The sequence below is a fragment of the Embiotoca jacksoni genome, unplaced genomic scaffold (assembly GCF_022577435.1).
Source record: "Embiotoca jacksoni isolate LCO1_2020_lvr unplaced genomic scaffold, fEmbJac1.0.p SCAF_16, whole genome shotgun sequence".
Lineage (NCBI taxonomy): Eukaryota > Metazoa > Chordata > Actinopteri > Embiotocidae > Embiotoca > Embiotoca jacksoni.
The window spans coordinates 3,430,001-3,447,675 of NW_027185296.1; the positions used below are offsets into that span (position 1 = coordinate 3,430,001).

The 17,675-nt window shown below is 40.9% G+C and overlaps 1 protein-coding gene across 1 annotated transcript in view; it reads left to right on the plus strand.

Annotated features, from left to right (window-relative positions):
• The window catches only part of sema6bb (sema domain, transmembrane domain (TM), and cytoplasmic domain, (semaphorin) 6Bb), a 123,040-nt gene that overhangs the window by 65,084 nt on the left and 40,281 nt on the right, over nucleotides 1-17,675 (plus strand). Inside the window, exons 6-10 of the mRNA XM_069150281.1 lie at nucleotides 8,870-8,968; nucleotides 10,519-10,609; nucleotides 11,161-11,280; nucleotides 11,910-11,998; nucleotides 12,867-13,084. Coding sequence (XP_069006382.1) covers nucleotides 8,870-8,968; nucleotides 10,519-10,609; nucleotides 11,161-11,280; nucleotides 11,910-11,998; nucleotides 12,867-13,084 — 617 coding nt within the window. The remainder of the gene's footprint in view (nucleotides 1-8,869; nucleotides 8,969-10,518; nucleotides 10,610-11,160; nucleotides 11,281-11,909; nucleotides 11,999-12,866; nucleotides 13,085-17,675) is intronic.

A 17,675-nucleotide genomic window follows, 5' to 3' on the forward strand; every position in this document is an offset into this window, starting at 1 on the left:
GCTGCGTGGTAATGCTGTGAGTCACACGGCAATGTGAGGAAGATAAGAACACTGCCAGGTGCTCTCAGTCAGCTCTCTGGGCTCAGGCGCATTTGAATGGATGTGATTGTGTGTGTCTACGCACGTACACTCTCCACCACACGCACTCACTCACCAGAGTATTACTGATAATCCATGTTTTTTTTTGTGTAAATATTCGCTGTAAAAATATAACTGAAAATGCAGCTCTTTTCGCTCTAAGATACACCCAGGAAAAGAGTTGGAACTACACACATCTAACAGTACAATGTAAACAAAAAACAAAAGTTTAATTAACCTCTCTCTTATACAAAGTCAACAAAAAGAAAGTTTATTTCCAGACAAAGTTTATAATCAGTTTCTCACCCAAAAAAATTATTTAATGAATTTCTTTTATCAAATAATTTATTTACAATAATTATGAGTAGTATATACTTTTAATTTATTGTGAAATTTGAAACCGCCTTCATTTTCACCCATGTTGACGCTCACAGTATTTTTCAGCACTACCATCTGTGGATAACAAGAGTAGTGTGAAACCCTTTGGAGGAGTGTGTGTGGCATCACTCGTGTGCTCATGTGCATCCTTGTGTTCAGACCAAAAATAAGGGACCCACAAATTGATGCTTTGCTCCATAGCAGCAATAAAAGACAAAGAGAGCTTCATAACGATAGAATCACAACAGCTATACAGTGCATTTGATCAACACTCAATTCAGAGACCATTTACAGATAAAATAACTCCATTAATATTAGTGCTGAGTAATACTCACATATCATTATATATTCAAACTAATAATTTGATATAACTTTCTTTACCTGGGTTGATGGCTATCGATGCTCATGGAAAGACATCTTTAAAAAAAATGACATGAATTTCACGTGTTTAAAAACTCATGTGACCCCATAAAAATGTGATTGGTCACGTGAAACATGTATTTTGTCCATATGATTTTGGAACATTTTCATGTTGTAATGTGTGAAGCCCATGTAGATTCCCAAGTGAAAACTTTGATTTTCCTCATGTTATCATATGTTGCAACGTGTGGAAAACATGGGAAACTCACGTTTTTTTTTTCTGTAAGGGCCTTTTAAAAATCATCTGTCACGTGAACACACACGTGGATTCACTATTCATTTTACTGCACTGAACCCCCCCCCATGATTAAGAACTACAAATCCCACATGAACTTGCATGTCAAAACATAGGTGGGCTCTATTTGATGTCATCATACATTTTGTTAATCCCTCTGGTCAAATATTCATCCTGATGAAGCTTGGCTTAGACCTACAATAAGTGTGTGTGTGTGTGTGTGTGTGTGTGTGTGTGTGTGTGTGTGTGTGTGTGTGTGTGTGTGTGTGTGTGTGTGTGTGTGTGTGTGTGTATTTCGCTTCTTCATATTTGATTATTTGGTCTTCTAACACTGCAGAATGGTGCTGTAAATTTTTAGACTCAAACTAAGCTGTAATTTCACCATTGAGCTCTGCAGATGCCATAATGGAAACTATATTTTAATGTCATGATTAGTGACCGACACAAATTTTATATCACAACATCAATATTATCTAGATATACAGTATTATCTAACTGCAGTGTTCGCTGAAGGGCTTTTGCACCTGATTTCATCAGACCACTGCAGCTGCTGTTTTTATTACCGCCTCTTGCTGTCTTGATCCTCGTGTCGGAGGTCGACTTACGTTCCGGGAATATAAAAAAAAATATATAATTTTCTCCAATAATGCTTCACACATGAACACGATGCAACATGGAGGTTCTTATACACATGTAGGGAAGAACATGAAGGGTTTTCCAACCCTTACATACATTATACAGTCCACTATATATCCATACTTATTCATGATTTTAAGTGTCTGTTTTTTAATCTTTTCTCTCTTTGTTTCTCTCCTACACATACATGAAAGCAATTAAAAAGAAAATCTCCACAAACACATGTCAGGCAGTTGTTTTCTGTGTGCCTCCCTCATCCTCTCTCCCCTGATCCCTTTCTTCCCTCTCCTCCACTTCACCTCCTGAAAATGTCCTGTTCTGCTTGGGGGATGGTTGTGTCAGATGTGATACATTCGCCACCTCATAATTGGTTTTGTAATTAAATGTTTCTGCTTGGTTGACCACAAAGGACATAGTATTCTCCCTAATTAGGCTGAAAATTCAATATCCTAATTCTTTCGCCTTTTCTCTTCCCCTGTGTTGACCAAACGATCATCGATGAATGCAACAGTCGGCCTTGTTGTCACTCCCTCTGCATATTCCTGTCGTATTTCCCTTTGTCCTTTGCTTTCCGCTGTCTCCTTATCTCCCCTATATTTGCCCTTTTGATTGTCTCTTGCTGTCATTTCCTCCCCTTATTCCACTCTTACCTTTCTCTTCTTATGAAAGCATGAGATAGCAAGAGATAGCGGGCCAGATGTTTCCCATAGGTGGCTCAGTGCCAACACATCTGGCCATGGCAGCGTGGCAGGCACACGCAAACAAAGGCAGGTCCGTATAGAATGCTTTTGAAGAGCGCTTGGGCATCGTTATAAGCGGCACTTAGCGAGATTGTTTGATCAATATTGCGTTGAGCGTGCTCTCAGAGGAGCTCTGGGTTTTCAATCGTCCAATCCAAATGCCTCTTCTGGATTGGACAATCAAAGAGGATTTGGTTTCATTGCCCATTTTTTGGGCTGCTCAATTAGTGCATTTCAAATACCACACGTGGAGTCACTTTCATACCTTGTAGTTATGGTTCTTTAGGTTGTTTTTTTTTATCTCAACAATGCTACGTGTGTAGAGGAACGTTTTTCCGCTCTTTGATTCTATATGTCATTCTACACGGATCTTTCGTACTAGACCCGTCTATTTTTCTTGTCTTCAGACAGTACTATGTTTTAGATGATCATGAAACTCCCATCTTGGTGTTGAGGTGCGATTACCAAAAGCATCAAATGTGGAGAAAAGAACACAAACAAAACAACGTTTCATATTTCTGTTCTGTGAATTACCTGCAGCTCATTTTTTTTTTTTTTTTTTTTCATTATTTTGGTTTATGTACGACTTGTATCCTAGGGATGGACATTTTAAGCAAAAATACTATTTGAAATTTGCTCTGAACTCTTTGATTATTAATTGACTATTCACCTTTAACTCAGGCTCAATTAATGCCATCCAACATGTAAAACGGTCGCCTTGGTCAAATCTTATGAGCAGCATGTCTTTACCTTCATCTTTAAGATGAGGGCCTGCACATCCAGCATCAACCTCACTTTGCTTGGCCATTGATTATTGATCAGTGTATGCATTGCATGATGCAAGTAATGCAAGATAACTGGGTGGTGGTAAAAACAGGGGAAATTAGAAAGAACGATAGTCACACAATGTTCGAAAATCTTGTCCCATCCCTAATTTATCCTCAGTCTTATATTGTGCTGTAATTAAATTGGATACTATGTAGAGTTCCCCTTCACCCTTAGGAATATACACTGCAGTTACCATATATACTGTTGCACAACAAAGCACATATTTGATATCCTCATAAACTTAGTCAAAAAATATGTCCTGGGGAGGACTAAAGCCGGCCTTATTATGGCCCTCTTGTTTAAAAATGTTTCCTATTTTCTCACAAGCCAGCACAGTGTCGCATTTACTTGTTACAATTTGGTTTATATGACAATTTGCTGTGGTTTTCTCAGCAGGTTGTGAGGTGAGGAGCTGTTCAGAGGTGATGCAGGTTAAGTGTTGTTGTCAATGATTGACTGGTGAGTGTGTGTGTGTGTGTGTGTGTGTGTGTGTGTGTGTGTGTGTGTGTGTGTGTGTGTGTGTGTGTGTGTGTGTGTGTGTGTGTGTGTGTGTTTCCACCAGGGAGTGGGGCTCAGCTGACCCCATGATCGGTAGGTCTTGTTGCAGGTCAGCTCCACCGCTGAGGCTGCCACATGGCTGACTGGCCGGGACAACTCTGTTTTTTTTGAAAATATTTCTCTCTCGCCTTCCCTCCTTCTCTCTTCATTTGTCCTGATATCTCTATCATCTCAGTCTTTCTCCCACTCACCCTTCCTCTTGTGTCTGTTGTTTGTTTGTGGCTTGTGGTGTGTTCAGTCAGAATTACCATCAAACAGCGAAGAAGGGTTGCAGAGGGATGCGGATTAGCTTTAACATGCTGAGTAAGACCGCAGCCCTCGGAACGGCACGTTGCTGCTAATTTGGTACCTCTGTTAATTTATCCTCCGCCCACGTGCACACAGGCACACACACTTTCCTGCTGCCATGGAGAGTCACTCTGTTTTCAGTCAGAATTGTGCATCAGGGATTTTTCTGGAAATGACAGACCTGTTGTTAATGAGTTGAGAAGAGGGTTCGCCAAGGCTTTGTGTCTGTGTGTATTGTGTATACAACGTGTATGTGTGTGTGTGTGTGTGTGTGTGTGTGTGTGTGTGTGTGTGTGTGTGTGTGTGTGTGTGTGTGTGTGTGTGTGTGTGTGTGTGTGTGTGTGTGGGAGAGTTCTGGCTCAATGGCAGCTCTTGGCAGAGCAGCGCTGTCTTCTCCTAGGTTGCTAACATCAGGGGACCAGCCAGGCATGTAATGGAAACTTTGGAGATTTAGAGGAGCAGCTTGCTAAATACGACCCCCTGATGTACTTCCTTAGATGGCTCCTATTGTGCAAACATTACTAAAGCAGGTCATCACGATAACTTATTTTATTTTATTAGACTATGAAAGATGCTGTGCTTGCTCTTAAAGCAGGAAAACGAGCAAAAGATTTTACGATTATAACCTGTTTTGTAAGACCAAACACGAGAATGCTGATGGTCGCTGGAGGTTCATTAGGTTTTGGATGAAGCATCATCATATAAAACAAACATTGAGCTCAAGCAGAGGCCAAATAAAAAAGTTGTTTATCATCTAAGAGTAAAGATTGAATTTGGGACAATAGATAGAAAGCAGATGCAGAAGGTGGAGCCTCCTCGGCTTTAATGGTGTCTGACTGCTGCAGGTTGTTTGGAGCACGTCTGTTGTAGCAACAGAGAACTTGTTGTCGATCCTCTGACTGTGTGTGATTGCTTGCATTTATATGTCTATGAATACTTTTGGATGTGCACGTTTTCTAAGGATGATGATATCTGTGCCTGTGCTGAGAATGACTCAGCCGAGGAATGCACTTGCTCAGTCAACATCTGCAGAGTCGAAGTTGTCTGGCTAACATCTGCCTCAAGAGTGAAGGACTGATTAAGACATGCTGCCTGCTCAGTGTCTAGTTTATATAAATAAAGATTTGCATATTCAAACATGCTTACACTTGTGCACCATCCCTCCCTATCTTTCCACACTCTTTTTTTCCCCTCATTCTTCTGTAAATCTCCTTTTTCATTCACAACTACGTCCATATACGAAGGCGTGTTCTCCTCTGTAACTCATCTGTGCTGCAGATTAATTTTTCAGAGCCCCAGCAGCTCTGCCACTGTTAGTAAGAGGAGCAGGAGGAGGGGGAGGAAGAAGAGGAGGAGGAGGAGGAGGAGGGTTGCAGTCAGTCGTCTGGGTCTCGGGAAGGCTTGCCAGCCAGCACAGGTGGCGTTTTGTCTGGATTCTGCCCAGAGAGTGAGGGTGCAGAGAGAGGGGAGGAAGCAGAGGGTTAAAGAAGGGGGTATCAGGACATACAGCTTTTGGATTTATATCTAATTGTTTAATTCAGTGATTCATTGCTTGATCCTTTATAATTGGTTTGTATTTTTAACGTGGAAGCCACATTAAAATCTTATTCCTGCTGACTGAATTAGGCTTTGAATAGAATAACATTTCTACCTGAGAGTGCCATATTTCCTCCTGCAGTAGTCAAATAAGGGTTAATGAAATGTATGTTTACAGCAAGGGATGAATTTTGACGATGTCTTTAAAGTGCAAATGGAAATCAGTACTCAATAGCAGAAACGTTACAAAGGCTCTTAACCTTATTTTTATTCTGCAGTTCTGAAATGTTTAATTTTATGTGTACAAGCACTGCCAAATGAACACATTTGTGCAGTGTTTGGCTCTTCTACTTATTTACTCCCATCTTTGAGATGCTGGCAGTGGAACTGGGTTGTTATTAAGAGTGTTTCATCTGGCTTTGTGATTACAGCTCTGACCAAGCTGACAGACTGCAACCCTGCCGACAAACAGCATGCAAATGATTCTCACACATGAGCATGCATCTGTGCTGTGAAACCCAGATACACACACCAGTATATGTGCATGCACACAGTTAAACATATATTCAGTTATATGTACCATGCACACATGTGGGGGGGTGACATACACACACGTATACTGTCACAGTCACGCCTCAATTTGTCACATAGTGCTGCACTGTTAGAAATGTACACCTCGCACTTGACACACCCCATGCACCCCGGCACACGCACGCACACGCGCACACGCACACACGCACACACACACACACACACACACACACACACACACACACACACACACACACACACACACACACTGCACACCTGCACATGAAAACACTTCCTTCTTTCCTGTTTCTTTTTTTTGCCGTTGAAAAACGAGAACCCTGCAGGGAGAAAAGTGGGAAAGCGGGGGAGAGGGGTGCAGGGTGGAGCATCTGGAATAACACTCACCCGTCTCTCATATCACTGCTTTCCATCTGATCTCTTGCACACAAACACACACACACACACACACACACATGCATACTGTCATTTGGAATACCAGCTATCACCACCACTACTGCTTTCTGATGGCACCAGTGCGGGTGGTGGTCTTGAAGTAGACTCCGTGTGTGTGTGTGTGTGTGTGTGTGTGTGTGTATGTGTGTGTGTGTGTGTGTGTGTGTGTGTGTGTGTGTGTGAGTGAGAGTCAGAGCTGGTGCCATCCTGGCTGGGACTGTAGTTTTGGGAGGGGGTTTCTGGCTGCTATCGCAGTGATCTACTGTACATCACCACTCACTCTCGACACACAGGTGGCTGACTCGCTTCTGCAAACTGCTGTCAGTACCTTTTGGCTTTTAAAGAGTCAAAGGTCCTGTGCACAGCACCAATGAAGAAATACAAATTCCTGCACACAGAGTTTCACTGCTGTCTTGTTAGGTCCTATGTTTGTTTATTATCATGTCACTTTTTGGTTGCAAAGCCTTTAAGACCATGGATGTCAGGATTTCAGACAAATCTGAGAAGTGTTCAAGTATGTTATATTTCTTTATGACTTTTATTTTTGACTTCCTAAATGGTCTAAATTGAAATCATGTCTCTGCCTTTTACCACTACTAGTGCATTTTTAATACTAAAAACCTTCTATTCCTTCAGGCTTAAAAAAATCAGTAAAATTGTTCAAAGTTTAAATTAATTCAGGAAGGAAAAAAAAAAAAAAAATCTTTGAACTGGTCACAGCTCATATCTACAATAAGGCCAGAATCTCAGTGGTGGTAAGAGGTTGTGCAGATACAGAATGTAGTTAAAACAAAAATCTAAAAAAATGGAAGCTTAAAGTAATGGAGAAACTTTGAAATAGAAATCATATTTTAACGGTTATTGATAAAGGTTGCTAAAAGGATTGTACACATTTTCAATTGGATAACTAGCCATAGTAATGAGTTAAAAGTACAGTAATGGTAAAATAGTTACATAAAAATGGTGGCCACATTTTCAATTGGAACTAGATGAAAGTGCTGTTTAGATAGTGAAATAATGAGTGGAGTAAGAGCTAAACTGTAAAGTTGCCATAAAATTGCTGGGTAAAATTATAAGTCAAGGAAAATTGTTTAAATTTTTTTATTTGTTTAACTGCTGCTTAGTATATAGAGAATCATATGTAATTACCTCCTTTGGTAATAAGTGCACTGCACATCACAGAAATAGCTGGAAATATGTCTTTTTATTTTTTTGAGCTTAGAAGCAATCTCATCAAAGTTACAAAAAAAAATGTCAAGGTCATAAAAGTGATGTAGTTTTACAAAACATTGTCTCTGACTGCAACATAGAAAAACTTTCAAACTGTCAACTGAAAGAAGGATAATGAATAAATAGTTTGCTGGTGGCTAAATGATTAAAAATGAGCTGCAAGTAATGGATAAATGGTTGAAATAGTAAAGTAAAAGGAAGCTTTTGAAACAGGTAAGTAAAAGTTACTGGATATATAATAAATATATTGAAGTAGGCAAACATAATGAAACGACTTGTGCTAATGCTGAATTTTATGATGAACACCTGCACATCAGAGGTTGCATGTGTGAACACTCTGGCACTGTACTTCTGTCGAGGCTGGAGATTAACTTCAAAGTCATTTTTCTCAGTTTCTCTGCACCAACATTTATTACATTTTGGGACTGTGGGGCAAAAGCAGTGATTATGCGGCGCTTACACGAGTCACGACTTGTCTTTTCAAAGAATGAACGTGGAAGAATGAAACTGTGACCCGGTTTTGTTTGGCCATTAAGCCGGCTTCTTGTGGTTTGACGCCTCATGGTGGAGAAATTAGCCTTAAATCTGTTGCTTGTTTTAAAAACCTGGAGCTGGTTTGGATTACTGCCTGTCAGTCAACAGAAGTTGTGTGTGTGTGTGTGTGTGTGTGTGTGTGTGTGTGTGTGTGTGTGTGTGTGTGTGTGAAGTGGGTAGACACTTGAAGTCTCTGCAGACTACCTTCAGACTATCAATATGATTGACAGTGTTAATGGTGTGATAATTCCACACATCAGGCAACTGAAAAGCTTCATTTCACAGAGCGGTTTGGATAATCAGCATCTGAAAAATAAACCCAGTTTTCCTTTCATTTACTCCATCATTTTGACTTTTTTCTCCTCAGTATCACCCGTCCTGCATATTAAGCGCTCCTCTTTCTTTCTGCCTCTCATTTCTGCAGGATGAATGCCGCAACTTCATGAAGGTGCTTCTCAGCAGACAAGGAGGCCTGTTTCTGTGTGGGACCAACGCCTTCAACCCGCTATGTGCCAACTATACTGTAAGTAAACACTCTTGATCACACCTGCCACTACAGCTCTGCAGTCCATGTCACAGACCTGCAAGTGGTCCAACCATGCATTAATTCTCAGTGCAGGGGCTTGACGTAATTGAGAAATAGCTTTATCTGTTTTTTCCAGGATAGAGATCTCGCTTCTATTGCGCAATTAGTACGTCTGTTCGGGTGAAAATGTACAGCTTGATTAGAGTTGTTTGTTCAGCACTTGAGGCGGTGTTGACTTCTTCCCCAGGAGTTATTTATCCCTGTTGTCTGGCAGCTCCAGTGCCTTGTTTTCCTGAGATACAACAGTTGTTATTTCTCGGTGGTTAAACTTTGTGGTCTGCCGAGCTTGTTTTCATTGAGAATCAGAGACGGAAAATCAAGAAGAACACAGAGGAAGAGGAGGGTATTCAAAGAGTAAGGCTGGAGTCGTGACTTGGTTTCCTGGTTCGATTTAGTTTTTCCTTTGGGTAAAGAGAGAGTAGCAGCTCCACAGATAGAGGCTAAATTTAAAAGCCAGCAGGGTTCGAGCTACAAGTGTAAGTGTTGACTGTCCTGATTCAAACAATTAGACAGTGTTTTCTGAATATTTCCCTTCTCCCTCCCAAAATACCTTTGTCAAACCCTGAAAGTTTGTATCCATCAAGCAGCAACTCACCTGAATCCTCCACCATGCTGCTAAGTGTTCTCCACTTCCCAGCCAATCCCTGTCTTACGCAATTACAGTAACAATTTCAAACTTGTCGAAGAAAAACTGCACATAAATATTAATCATCGGCTCGGCTGATTTCACATCAGTCTGCGGTGATATTAAATGAGGAATGAAGGCAGTTGAGTTGGAGAGAGGAAGAGAGAGAGAGAGAGAGAGAAAAATCCTTTCACTATCAAAGGCTTTTTCAGATAAATGTTATTTTCAGTCTCACATTTCAAACAGCATAACAGTGGAACAGTGAGATGTGCACAGCCCATTATCTGTCATCCATTAATGACATTCTACAACAGTGTGTAACACACCTGTCTATGCCTGATGGGCTACCTGTTTCTCTGGGGACTAGTTAGTGATGCTAGCTACTGCTTTATTTATAGCTGTGTTTTAATGAAATGACATCTATAAATTATTTCATTTTCAACTGTGTCTGAGAATTAAAGTGTTGAAACTCTGCTGTTCTCTTGAAATAGTTGCTTGTGGCTACCCTGTTGTGTGTTTGGGTGGTTGACAGAGAGAGAAGCAGAGATTTCACCACATGTTTGGGTGTAAATATGAGCTGCAAACTTGGGTGAATTATTATCGTGACTTCACGCGTTGGTATGGATCCCTGTGTGTGTGTGTGTGTGTGTGTGTTTGTCATATTTATGCATGAGAATGTGACTCTCTTGTTGTTTGCTGCTGTGCCTAATTGCCACCACTAAATCATCAGTTTGCACTTATGGTAACGCTCCGTAATTGCCATTCTCTCGTGGCTTGTTTTCATGATGCTGCTGTGGATGCATTTATATTTTTTGCTGATTGATGCATGCATCTGTGTGTTTACGTGTGTGTGATTTCACAGGGAGACACTCTGGAGATGATAGGAGACACGGTCAGTGGGATGGCGAGATGCCCCTATGACCCCAAACACGCAAATGTAGCTCTGTTTGCAGGTAAGGCTGGCCTTTTGTTTTCTCCTCACCGGCACTCGGATCGTGCAGAATTGTGACTCAATGCGCTGCCACACAGCAATGAAGAATGAATGGAAACTCTGAAATATCCTTGTTCCTCCATGAAAAGATGTTTTTAATCCCTTAAAATACTCTAAGCTCAACAAAACGCCACATGTGAATTTTCAAATTCATCCCGTTTTATTCAACTCCCTTGTTTACTTCATCAGATTTAAACACTTCGGTAATAATCAAATCAACAGTTTTCTGTGGCTGAAACTGGGGAGCCGTTACTGTTTAGCCATCAGCCCCTTATCTGATATTAACTGGCAGTAAAAAAAAAAAAAAAAAAAAACTGGGGCGGGGGTAGGGGGTTTGTGTGGGAGTGTTGCAAAACTGCAATTATCTTACTACAATTACATTGTTGACTGCTCAGTCAAATCATGTTTATGATTCAGGTCTTTGGAGAACTCTGACTTCATTGTTTGCAGTTATGTTGTTGCTTCGGCAGGCCGTCCAACTCACCAATGTTTGTGTGTGTGTGTTTGTGTCAGAAGGGAATCTGTTTACGGCCACTGTGACAGACTTCCTGGCCATTGATGCAGTGATCTATCGCAGCCTCGGGGACAGTCCTGCTCTGCGCACTGTCAAGCATGACTCCAAGTGGTTCAGAGGTACCTACAGACAAGTGTGTGTGTGTGTGTGTGTGTGTGTGTGTGTGTGTGTGTGTGTGTGTGTGTCACTGTGTAATTAAGTGTAGCTACGTCAGAGCAGTTTTATCAAGCACGTCTTCTATTCAGCATAATGCCTGCTGCTGATGTCCTCACAGTCTGATGGTTTGAGCGCGTGCTTCCACATTGCTTAGCAGCATGCCGGATCAATACATGTGTCAGTAGTAGAGGTCTGAGTCAGCAGCCGGCTCAGAGCTCCACGTTCAGGTCGCCGGGACACGAAGCTGTCAGACTTACTGCTCTTTGACATGACCGTCCTCATCATGGTCAAACTTAATGCTGACACAGGTTGTCGAACGTCCTGTCTGTAATAGTGCCTAAATATAAAGCATGAAACTCGTTTCTCAGGGAGTCATAATGCGCTTATTGTTTGCTGTGAAATCCCTTTTCACCATGTAATGAAATTAAGCATGGCTTGTGCCTCTTCCTCCCTGCCCTCGTGCTACTTGGGTGTTCTGGGAATTAACACCCAGTGTAATGATGCATTGGTAAATGCTGTTTGCTGTATGCTTTCATGTGGTCCATCTATATCATCTTTCTTCCTCTAACTTTTTTTCTGTCTTACAACACAGAGCCATATTTTGTCAGCGCTGTTGAGTGGGGACCGCACATCTACTTCTTCTTCAGAGAGATAGCCATGGAGTTCAATTACTTGGAGAAGGTATAGAAGTCATTCCAATGGAAATATCAAATCCTCTTTTCCTTCTAAACTCTCAGTATTCACACAAGAGGGCTGCTGGTCCATTCACCTTTTTAAAAGGACTGCAGATGAATGTGTAAATTTGTCGTTATAATACAACCATGAAAGGAGGCGCTGTTCTAATACCGCCATACTATATATATATATATATACTGTTATTATTTTAATGTCAGTATCACCTCTTTTCCCACAGTTACAGTGACCTTTTATCCTTCTATTTGTTTGTATGCATATCTAATCCAACAAATGACGGTCTGACCAAACAGCTCATGTCTGTATTAACCTGAGAAAACATTTTTTTTTTTTTTTTATTGCAACTCTGTATATTTCCTGTCCTTACTGGAGGTGAGGTCCAGCTTTATTAAATAATACCCGTACCAAGAAGCCTGCTCTTTTAATAAATTAGCAGTTCACACTTGGGGAGAAGTGGTTTCACAAGGTCACTGGCTTTGACATGTTTACTGAGAGCAGAGTAAATGGATCGTAAAACAGCATCACTATTGTGTGTTCAAAGTAGCAATGTTGAGATGCCGTGACATTTTCATGAATAATTGATATTGAATTTACCATTATAAAACAATGATCTGTCAAAACAGGGTTTCCACATAGCAAACAGCATGCAAATGACTCTTTAGAAATCGCCTTGGAGTTGAAAGGAGCTTTTAAGTATGCCTTTTTTGAAGATCAATCCCAAACCTCATGAGATATTATCTAACTCCACAGCTTATCATTGCAGTAATATGTGGGCAATAAGTCAGTATATTGCAGATGTGTATTACGCAGGCATTATTTACACTTACATCTGCATCTCCGCCTGACTACTCCCAAGGTGGTGGTGTCACGTGTGGCCCGAGTGTGTAAACGCGATCAGGGCGGTTCCCAGCGCGTCCTGGAGAAGCAGTGGACGTCCTTTCTGAAGGCTCGCCTGAACTGCTCCGTGCCCGGCGATTCCCACTTCTATTTTAACCTGCTCCACTCCACCAGCCCCATCATCAGGATGCACGGCAGGGACATCATCCTGGGGGTGTTCTCCACACCGGCCAACAGGTACAACAGAAACGCACAAGTATGGCTTTCTCTCTCTCTGCCATCTGTGCGCACAAGGACACTTAAGATCATTGATTACAAGGCTTTTCATCAGTTTCCCCCCACAGCCTTGTCACATGAATTCACGTACCCTTTCATCAACACCCCCATCTATTTCAAACATTTCTCAGTCATCATTAATTATAGATTTTAACCATAAATTACTTTTCCATCACAGTTTTGTATTACATAATAGTGTATGTCATCATTTAACAATTAGTTTAAGATAACTGTATCAATTTATCTGAACACTAGCTAATACTGTAATTTGCATGCATTTCTCAACATGGGATATTCATGTTTTCCTTCTGGCTCAATCTGGAGATCTTAAAAAAACAAACATCAAATTGCATTTTTTTATTGTTTTCAAATTACTACTCTTCACATTACTGCTAATATTTCCACATACCCCTAAACAACGGCAGCCCTGGTTGGGAATCACCTCGGTAGATCACTGAACCTGTTTGACTTCAAATGTGTTTTTTGTGTGTTGCTTATTTGTGGGTGTGCACATGTGTGACTTTGAGGGCTGAAGTGAAGACATTTCAGCGCTGTCCCAGAGAGAGAAGAGTATTAATTCAGTGTTTTGGAACAAATACACATACTTTGAAACACATTTCGACATCTTTCCCATGGAGACTGAGATAGACAATCAAGTGTAATCGCACTGACACGACTCACCTTGAAAATTTAGTGGACCACCGTAGTTTGTTCTTTCGCCTTCCTGTGAAGTCTTAAAGAGCAAGGTTTCCCACAAGCCAAGCAGAGAAAAGCAGAAAGATGAAAGTGGCTGTTGAGGTCAAGATTGTGGGGTACAGAGTAATTTAAGACACATGGGACGCTTTCTTTGAGGACAAAAGGGTGATTTGTTGAAAGACAAGATTAAATTGAAAAAAGGTGAGAAACAAGAGGAGAGGAGAGGAGAGGAAAGGAGAGGAGAGGAGAGGAGAGGAGAGGAGAGGGGGATGGGACTTGGTATATGGGGGATTATTGTGTATTTGCAGAGCCGAAGACAACACAAACAGTAAACCAGAGACCAACAACAGAGAAAAGAAGGGAATGTAACAAATATATTTATGTATGCCAAACGATATACATTCAATCCTTTAGATGTATTAAATACAGAATTGTGCCTACGTTACAGAGACACATTTTTATTTATTCCCATGTCTCTTTTGTGATACAGTTAAGCGTAATCTGCTTATAATGCTTTGTGTGAACATACTTCCAAAGAGCACTTTTAGATGATGTAATTTTAAAACTAGTGCGATACTCAATTGTTTATTATATCCCATGTTTGTAGCCACATCCTCCAAGCTGCACAGGAAGAAATATTCTCTTCATATTGCAGTCTAAGTGGCTCAACTCATACTCAAGAATTCAGTATAGTTTTTTTTTGTGATGGCCCACTCATAATTCATGACCTGAATGGCCTGGATAGCACTTACAGTGCAAGTGTAGTGCAAGGACATTATAGCAAACACTTAGAAGTGGTGTCGTATCAATGTTTTTTCACTTAAATACAGCATCTGAATGTAGAAATAAGCCTCTACAGCATCTCTTACCAGCGCACTCCTGACCTCACAGTAACAGACAGGAAAGACGAAGGGGGAAAAAAAGAGAAAGTAAATGTAAAAGGAGAAAAGGCAGAGAGGGAGACGGTGAGCAAGAGAGGAAGAGATGGATGAGAAACTCAAGGACGAGGAAGTCAATAATGGACAACACGTGTATCCCCGCTCTCTGAGATCTAAAATTGTTTCATCAGCTGCATCTTATCTGCGGGTTTGGAAAGAGCTACGCTGCGAAGAGGAGGCCACTGCCTGCAAAGACAGATGGATGCTACACACACACACACACACACACACACACACACACACACACACACACACACATTCAAAAACACTCACAATGGTTCCCAGATAACAGCATTTATAGCTCACCACAGAGGAGAACCAGCTGAGCACACATACCCACCCCTGCCTGGGTAACCTGCTACTGGGTCCTATTTGAAATAACTGCTAGCCAAGACAGGAGGAAAAGGAAGGCTTAGATGGACAGATAAGGAGATGTGTGATAGAGGAAAATGAGCACAAAAAGATAGAGAGAATGTGTGAGGTGAGCTGCAAAACTTCCACTGGCCCCACGTGGCCCCCTGCGCCACACTAGCTAAATACTTGCCAGACAAATTGCTTTGGCTGGCAGCGTGCAGTGAAAACAGTGTGAAACAGGACCTGGGAGTGGAGGAAGAGCTATTCACTGCTGCCATTTGGCCCCATGCAGCATATATTGGACTCGTAGTATGGGAATGACGGGATGAAGTCAAGGTTTTACTGTCTTCCATGGACACTCTGGAGTTACTCCTCGTGGATGATTTTACAGCCACATACAGTACTAGCATTGAAGTTGCATTTGTGGGATCCTTCAGTCTCTGTTTCCAGACTATAACATCACCCCCGGTTGCCATTTTCCTTTGTTCATCCACCTCTGGAGTCCAGAGTCATTCCTCTCAAGGAGGGATGAAAGAAGAGCTCTGATTTCCTACTGAGCACCTCCTGCACTCACACACCTGATGCTCAAGAGGTGAAAGATGCATCGGGAGCAACAACAAACTGAAAAGAGAGAGAATAAGAATATGAGACCGGGGTGAAGAAAGATTTTCTGGTTTATGTAGCAATTCAGATAAGCGGGTGTATGTCAAAATAACAGCAGCAAGATGTCAAATGGAAGACTTGCCGTCATTGTGCTGCACTGGACTGGTATTGAAAACAACTAATTCTCATTATTTTGTAGTTGTTGTTTTGGCAGCTGAAACTGTCTGTTGCTTCAGGAGTGGACTGACATAGGCTCATTAGGTTTAATGGAGCCGCGTAGGAATGCAAGGAAAACATCGGATGCAAAATAAAGTCAATCTGGTGCATCCTGAGAGTGGGAGGCCCTGTTTGGTTTTGGTTGAAAATAAATCCTTTGTGACTGGGTCAGACAGCAGCATGTTCCTCTGGGAAAATGCAGCAGAAGGGAAATGAGGAGGACATGGAGCAGGAGGAGAACATGTTTATGATGCCAAGAGAAGTTTGGCACAGGGGGAGGATACACAGATGTGCAGGGTAGACCCCCTGGGCCTAGAGGTAGAGGAGGCAAAGGAATACATAATAAGGTAGCGAGCTAGTGGCTGAGAGATGGGGAAGGAACACTGCAAGTATTGACAGTAGAGCCATGTCACGAGAAAAATACAGGGATGTTCGCTTGTCCACATAAACCACAGTAGTTAGATTAGAGAAGGAAGAAAAAGTTCATGGGACATGATGTGAAAAGGTCAAGAAAACTGGATCGCTTGAATAAAAGAGGCACGGTGTTTGTTGGAGAATAAATTAAAGTAAAAAGATGATGGAATGATTTTAAAAATGAAAATTAAGTGTAGAGGTACAGAGAAAGCAAGAGAAAAATGAATGCCTACTTGTAAGGGATTTTAAATTAAAGTATTTTTTTATTATATCGTTTTTATTAGACTTAAAATATTTGTACCATGTTTTGTAAAACAAATTTTAAAAAAATAAGATAAACGTTTAAAAAATCACCAACAATTTTAGGACCCATACAAATTCTCAAAAGGCAGATAGATTAGATACAATATTATTCATTTGATCTTAATTCTCCGTTTAACTGCAGATTGTCATACAGTTTTTAACATGAACATGTTGTGTTAGTTAGTGAGCTGTGGAGGTGCTGGGAGGAAGATTTTGTTTTATCTTTGGACAAAACCATAGCTGGCAAACAGTGCCCTAGTTCCAGCTTCATATTTACCACACTGTTATCAGATGTTTATGCATAATCACATTTCCCACGTCTAACTTTTCCTTTAAGGCATCGTTTGGAGCCTCGTTCTGTTGAACAAACAGAATAATCCTTTGGTTATTTCTTCTAAAGGTCATTAGTTTAGTGCATGCATTGGCCACTGCAAAGTTTGCTCCATCATGGTGGCCAAAGTGTTTGTATGATTTAGCTGACAGAAATATCCCTCTTGCTTCATGCCAAGTTTGATGGAGAGTAGAGTCAAACAATAAAGTATGAAATCCTGTGAAAAACTCAAGTTAACTTAAGTTATGAAAATAATATCATAAAATGTACAACGACCTGCTGTAATTGTCAACTTGTAAAGTTAAAAAAAAAACATTTGAACAGAAATTAGTCCTGATGTGGTTAAATGGTACATGACATCATAATTTTTTATAATTCTGATGAATTTCTATGTCTATAATTTATAAACATTCAACCTCTAATTAGAGGACTGACAGTGAAACCTTTCCTGACACTCACCATCTTCTCCTCACCCTCATTTTGTGTTATTTCAAGCTGTTGGTCAGTTTGCTAAATAGTGATGAAGGACTCCACAGCAGCCCTCTCAAACAAACACCATATGCATCCTGTCTGGACAGCCTGTCAATCAACCCCTGTCAAAGGGAAAGAGGAAGGACAAGTTCCACTGGACAGACAGAAAGAGACAAACAAAAAGTGCACAAAGGGAAGTAGTCTTTAATTAACAAAAATCTAATTT